The sequence below is a fragment of the Nannospalax galili genome, unplaced genomic scaffold, assembly GCF_000622305.1.
Source record: "Nannospalax galili isolate Female #2095 unplaced genomic scaffold, S.galili_v1.0 scaffold996, whole genome shotgun sequence".
Taxonomy (NCBI): domain Eukaryota; kingdom Metazoa; phylum Chordata; class Mammalia; order Rodentia; family Spalacidae; genus Nannospalax; species Nannospalax galili.
This window is the reverse complement of record NW_008339436.1, coordinates 2,507,852-2,515,307: the sequence shown is the minus strand read 5'-3', so window position 1 is coordinate 2,515,307 and position 7,456 is coordinate 2,507,852. Positions and strand designations below refer to the sequence as shown.

General features: G+C 42.7%; 1 protein-coding gene across 4 annotated transcripts in view; it reads right to left on the bottom strand.

Annotated features, from left to right (window-relative positions):
- Tmem273 (transmembrane protein 273) overlaps positions 1-7,188 on the bottom strand; it is a 42,612-nt gene extending 35,424 nt beyond the window's left edge. For all 4 annotated transcript variants that reach the window (XM_008834118.3, XM_029564059.1, XM_029564058.1 and 1 more), the window contains exon 1: positions 7,116-7,188. In XM_008834118.3, the coding sequence (XP_008832340.1) occupies positions 7,116-7,161 (46 nt within the window). In that variant the 5' untranslated portion in view covers positions 7,162-7,188. The remainder of the gene's footprint in view (positions 1-7,115) is intronic.
- Positions 7,189-7,456: the final 268 nt, after the last annotated feature.

The window sequence follows — 7,456 nt, the reverse complement described above, 5'->3', positions numbered from 1 at the left end:
CTTTACCCCGGCCTCTGCCATCTTTTCATTATAAATTAAGGCAGAAAAAAAAACCCTCTCTCTTCAATAACTCTGGCTCCTTCAGTGAAGGATGTTTTAGGCCCTGGAATGTAATTAAAGTGATATTGTATTTCTTTTATTCTCATGATTATAATAATACATAGATTTTAGCAGATGCTTTCCAGCACCATTAAAAAAAGACAGATGGGTGACATTTCTGCTGAAATTAGAGGCCATAGGAATACTTTATATGGCAACATTTTTAGAAGGAAGATGCAGACCTGTAATAAAACGCCAAGGAGAGATTTTACTAGCTATTACCAATGGCTAGTCTTAGATCGATATTTTAGCAAAACTTCAAAATATTGATCAGTTGGTATTTAAGTAGCAGTTGATGACCACAGTTCAAAACCTGATCGTGTGTCTTTTATCATAAGGTCAAAAGCACTTCAGTCTTTCCAACACAGCACCTTATCTCCAGACGCGAAGCTAAAGATGACGGCGTTAGCAACTTTGCTTTCTGGTGGGAAATGGATCACATGGGGGAAACCACTAGGAAGCATCAGGCAATCCCAAAATACCATTGCAGTGGTGGGGTGGAGGCATCGAGCTATGGGCTTCAAAAATGTAACTGTCTGAATGGCTGAGGCTATGCAGACACTCTAGCCTACCAAAGGCTAAAGTGGTGCGGTTATGCCAGGAAAGAGCTGCCCCTACACTGGGAATGTAACAGCCACTATTGGAAATAATGGAATGTGGTCAGCGGATAATATGAAAATATTTTTATTAATGTTAAAATTTTTAAGATTCGTGACTACTATAGTTATGTAAGAGAATGCCTCAATTCTGTCTTCATTTTTACTTTCACATGATTTTGCATGTATTTATAGGTATAGAATAGTTCCACGCACAATGTACAATGTACAATGTACAATATGCAGTGGTCAGATAAGGCGACCTGGCAACTTCATCATGTCTCCATGTTGGGAAACTTGAGACTCTTCTAGCTATTTTAAAATATTCCATAAATTGCTGTAGACCACAGTCACCTTGCTGGGCCACAGAACACCAGTGCTACTTCCTCCCACGGACATGGGTCTGCCTGTTCTCCAGCCTCTCTCTCTATGCCCTCTGCTCTGTCTCCAGAGACCACTGCTCTGTTCCCTTGGGATCCTCTCTTTCATCTTCCACATACATAAGCACACGCAGTACCTGTCTTTCTGTACCCAGCTTTTCTCAATTCACATCTTGTCCTCCAGCTCCATCTGCACTGCTGAGCACATCTCTAGTCTTAGAAAACACACACTGATGGATTTAGGGGTTAAAGAGAACCTTGGGTAAATACAGTTTGCCCTCAAATGGTTCTCAGAATAAGATCTATGTGTACACACAGAGAAAAAGAAATACAGACGAGTCAACAGGGTGGATTGCTTTAAACAAGCAGCTCTCCTGAATATAACATATCCTTCCATTTTTGTTGCAACTTTTAAATTTGAAATAAAAATTTGCACAAAACAGTTTAGAAGTCATGTGAGTGTTTTCATGGTGATACCTCCTTCCGTTGTCATCAGAGAGGTGGTTTGTTGTTAGGATTGAAGGTACAGCTTTAAGGCATCAAAATGCCTCATTTTGAATCCCAGCTCTGCACTTAAGTGTTCTATGATCTCTGATAGGCGACTTTCTTTCTGTGTGCCTCGGTTTCCTCATCTGTCAAAATGGGCATAATTATAACAACATGTTCTTTGGGGTTATTTTTGAGAGGCAATTGAGGCCCATGGGGCCGTACTGAGGGAAGCCACACACAGGGCTTACTCTCAGGAAGTGGGTTTTCAGCATGCTTTTGAGGAAAGCACTCCACCAGAGAGAGGAAGGAGAGTTCAGAGTCAAGAAGATTCTAAGAACAGCACCAAACAGAGGGTGCACCCTTACCAATGAGCGATCAAGATTCATAAGCTGTTGTAAACAAAATAGTATGACACTATCCAAATATAAACAGATCCATGCTCATGGCCCAGAACAGGATACCCACTGGTAGTTCACATATCTATTAAATGGGTATAGAATGGAAGAAACACTGCCAAAAGGGAGGAAATGAAAGACACTAAAGTAAATATTAGGAGTATTCCTATTACCTATGGAAAACTAAACTATATCTTTTTAGTAAGCCACACACAAAAATACATTTCAAATAAAGTCTTACTCATGAAGAATGTAACCCATCTAAACAACTTAAAAATGTTTCTCAGACATTGTTCTAGTTTGCTTTTCTGTTGCTGTGATAAATATCATGACCCAAAGCAACCTGGGGAGGGAAGGATTTATTTCAGCTGACAGGTTACAGTCCATCATCAGGAAGTCAGTGCAGGAACTCGAGCAGAAACCGCGGAGAAACCCTATTTACTGGCTTGCTCCTTCTGCCTCATGCTTAACTAGCTTCCTTATGCAACCCAGGCCTGCATGCCCCCAGGGCAGCACTGCCCACAGTGTCTTGGACCCTCCCACATCCATCAACCACTAAGACAGTTTCCCACAGACATAACCACAGGCCAGTCTGATCTGGGAAATCCTTCAATTGAAACTCCCTCTTCTTACATGACAATTGGTTGTGTCAAGTTAAATAAAAACTTTCCAGGCGAGCAAGACAGAAAAAAGCCAAATACACACACATGAAAGAATAGATATATGCATTTGCTTCCATTACATTTTTGGACTTCTGGCAAAACACAACATGACAGGAGATGAACAATAACACCAGGAAAAGACATGTGCAACATGGAGGTGGGCAAATAATTAATATCCAGAAACAATACATAAAAGACCAATAACTAATAAAGCTCAGGAAAATGTATATAATAGAAATTTTACAGAAAAAGAATATTGGCTATCTTGTAAATGGAGAGAAAAGGGTTAATCTCACTAGTAACTGGGAACCCACAACCTAAAAACTTTGAGATAATATTTTACACCCCTCTACTTGGCAAAAGCTGATAATTCTGATAATATTTAGCATTACCGTATATGTAGCTCCAGCTGTGTCTATATCCCACTGGTGGAGAGTGATTTCATGATATCCAATTGAAGGAGGACGCTGCACATACACACACATGGCCATGCCCCATCTACAGCTGCCCACTAGGAAAAGAGGTGTGTGTGTGTGTGTGTGCGTGTGCGTGTGCGTGTGCGCGTGCGTGTGCGTGTGCGTGTGTGTGTGCGCGTGCGTCCATGCCCCATCTACAGCTGCCCACTAGGAAAAGAGGTGTGTGTGTGTGTGTATGTGTGTGTGTGTGTGCGTGTGCGTGTGTGTATGTGTGTGAAGAAAGGCAAAGGGGGGCTCTTCACAACAATGATTATTGGTAAGAAAGGTAGACGTGGTTAGGGATATGGCTCACAACGGCAAGCATGAGGATTTGGGTTTGAATCCCCAGCACCCAAATAAATCGGCATGGCTGGCCTACCTGCAACCCTAATGCTGGGGATAGAAATGGGCAGCTCCTAAGAAATGGGCAGCTCCTAAGAGCTATCTGGCCAGTCTAGGCAAAATGGTGAGCTTCCAGTTTAGTGACAGACTGTCTCAAAGCAATAAGGCAGAGGGTGACAGACAAAGACACCTAACATCCTGCTTTGGCCTCTGAAAATATGGGTGTGTGCATATGCACACTCATGCATATACCACACACATACACCACATGTACACATGCAACACACATACACAACATACACTGTTAGAAGCAATAAAAATTCCATCATGGGCTGGGTGTGTAGCTCAGCAGCATAGTGCTTACCTAGTATACACAAAGCCCTGAGTTCAAATCCCAGCACATACCACCACCACCACCACCACCAAATAACAACAGCTAAATTCCATGCATATGGGGTAATGGACAAATAAGTGGGTAAATGATAGAGTGTTTCAGTAGAGGTTTGTAGAATAGGTGAAATGAATGGATTTGAACCACAATGTGAGAATAGGCGATAGAGCAACCAGTTGACTAGGCCATATGGATTCCTGCAAAGCTTTTAAAGCCACACAAGAAAGAAGCCTGCGATGGTTAATCCTAATTGCCAACTAGAAGGGGTTTAGACTCACCCAGGAGACAATTCTCAGGTTGTATCTATGGGGATGTTTCCAGAGCAATCTAACCTCAATCTGTGAGCCAAAATAAACCTTTCTGTCCTTGAGTTTCCTTTGTTAGACTGTCCCAGCAAGAAAAATGACTGCTATAAAGCCCAGCCAAGTCAGTGGGATGTTCCCAGTGGACAGCAAGGAGAGAAATCCAGTGGGAAAGACCTCTAGAGCTGATGTTTATTCTATGAATGTGTTGGCTTTGGATAGACATACCTTTTAAATCAAAAAAATTTTAATGCCTGTTAGTTCAGGGTGTTGGTTCTATGGATTTTTTATTACATAATCTAGATTTAAAACACGTCTTTAGAGTCGGGTGCACACCTGTAATCTTAGCATTTAGAAGGCTGAAGATGGAGGAATTCAAGGTCCAGGCCAGCCTGAGCTACATAGCAAGATTCTCAAAAGAGAAAGGGAAAAGGGGCGACTCAAAGTATTCAAAAGAAGCCAATTTCAATGGTTCAACCAGTAAAGGTGCTTGCCACCAAGACTGGGGACCTGAGGTCGATTCCCAGAAGCTACAAAGTGGAAGGAGGGAACAGACTCCCACAAGTTCTCCTTTGACTTATCTAACATGGACCATGATATGCATGCAACACACACACACACACACACACACACACACACATACACCACAATAATTTTTTTAATTCAAAAGTCATTTTTCAGTAGCTCTCCATTTATCGTATGTGAGAACTGTCACATGGGGTCCCTGGTCGGCTCCTCACACGTGTGAGTCTAGACATTACAGGGCGATGGGCAGAGACAGCCCTTCAGATCCCCTCAAGGTCCCTCAGGCACAGTTCACATACACCTGACAGGCCCTTTGATGGCAGATTCTACTATATAATTCTCTAGGTTCTTTTCATATTCAATAAATTAAACTCATTTTTCCCTTTTAACTTGCTTTAATAGGCTATTGTGTCACAGTTTATCCATATATGTATTTATTGTAATAAGGAATACATCATTATAAAGTCCCAATAGAATGAAACTAAAAGAAAACACCCCACAATCCTACTTACTGAGAAGAGCAAAAGGTACTAATAATCATTTTGTATTTCCTTCCATTCAATTTTGGGAGGCAGGTAAGAAAACACACAATTCCCAACTCTACCTGCATGACTTTGGCTCCATAACTGTCACATTGTTCCTCTGCTCCATCCAAGTTGGTTCCTAGAAAGTCCTGTCTTTCATCTCAGCATATGAGATATGATAGGAACATTAGGGGGTCATTGGTTTGTCATATTCCTACAAATGTTTTTTTATTATGACATTAGCTGTGCTGGAGAGCAGTCCATTAAACATTTTGAGAATTTTTTACCACATTGATTCATTAGGATAAATTCTTTGACATGGAGTTTCTGGGTCAAAAGTTGTAAGCAGCTTTCTTTTTTCCAAATTGCCCCCTGTGAAGTTGAATCAGTCTCCTAAAGCCAGATCTTGACAGTGGACCACCTGTCAGATGCTGTGCTAAGTAATTTGAAGGTGGGAACAGATTTTATTCCCTCAACAGCCCTGGAAGGTGGGTTGGATGGTTACCCCCACCTGGTAGAGGAGAAAACTGAGCACAGATAAGGTACTTGCTTGCTTAATTTATCTGCGCTGGCACATAGATCAAAAATTCACATTCTGGCAGTTTAGCACTCCCTCTCCACCTGTATATGAAAGCACTATAAAGCAGGCATCCCTTATCTGGAAGTCGTGGTAACAGAGGGTAGTGGGGTTGGTTGAGCTAAGATAAATTTCAGCCGGGTACTCGGCACATCAAAAAGCACTCAGAAAAGCCATGTATTATTATTTCTTTTATTATTTGTCTGTTTGAATATCTTCAGAGCTTATTGTCTATAATTCATTAGTGAATTGCCTGTTAATATAATTTGGGTTTCTTAAACTTCCTTTTTTGCCCTGGGGACAAACTGGTTTGTGTCTTTGTATTCGCTCAAAGCAGAAACCAATGTCAGAATTTCTGCTGAGTTCTGCCCCTTTGCTCTGCAGGAACAGTTTAACTGCCCTCTGCACCTTAATTCCTGCTTGTTGGCTCTGCTCTCTCTCTCTGCTATCAGGGACTCCTGGCCATGGGTAAACTGAGGGTGTCTGACTTGACACCTAGCTAACTCCCAAGACCCAGGTCTTCACTAGCTCTGCCTGCCGCAGGCTCACGTGGAGGTCTGCCTTGGGAAAGGCAGACTGTTTGCCTTTCCATGTTGTCCAGGGCAACGTCCAGGAAAGGAATTATTAAACATTCAGCCACTGCCTTTCCAAAGAAATGACAGTTACATCAAAAGGTCAAAGGGACTTTCTCAAATCCCATGTCGCCCCCATTACTGCCTGTCGCCATCTACATGTTTCTAACAAATCATGCAAAACTTGTCTCCAGTTCTGGGTGTTTCTTTTATTTTTCCCTTTCCGGTTGGTCCCACTTGACTCCTGACTCTTTCCTTTCTTTCATCTTTTATTGCTCAGCAGTAAAATGATTTTTAAAAAACAAAGATTGCTCTGAGTGGCAGGGTCCACCCCACTGTCTAATGACACTTAGTCACCATGACCTGGGCAGCAGCACCGCCTGCCTGTTTTCTCTTTCTGTGTAATTATCTTGATTTGAGTCACTTAAGTTTAACTCAGTTCTCTCACAATTCTATAAAGTAAATATACAAATATTTGCTTTCTTCCACAGTGTCTGAAGCACATTCTAGTTTGTAAGCAATAAAAAATCTAGAAACTGACTATTCTAGATCCCAAGCCTGCAGCTCCTCTCCACAGCCTTTCCCCTTCTCCCTCAGCCCAGCATTTATCTGTAAGTAGCAGTTGAAAAGCAATGAAAGTATCATTACATACTGTCAAATCCAAGTCAGAAAGGCCATCTGTCTGGAAGAACATATCCCTGCCTCAGAGATGAAGACCCATGGGTCTCCAGTCCAGTATGTGCTCACTAGGCTGCCACGGTGGCAAAGGGTCACATCCACCCCATTTCTACCCTCTCCCCACTTACCCAAGAGGAAGAGGAGAACTCTCAGCATGTGGACCCCAGAACTCATGCTGGTGCTCTGTCCTGGCTCCTGGCAAGGCAGGCAGTGAGCTGTGTGACCCCAGGCTCCAAGGGAAAGGAACCAAGCCCCACGTGACTGACAAGGAAGGAAGCTACAGCCACAGCCAGAGGCTGTAGGTTCCTTTCAGTTCTCTACAGGCAGAGGAGAAGGAAGCCCTTGTTATTTGGCTTCTGCTTGCCTTGCTGTGGGTGGGAGGGAGCAGGTGCACCAAGGTTCACCACGGGTTGCGGAAGTACCCTCCATAAGTTTTCCCCTGCCACCCTCCCCATAACTGGAGGTCTGA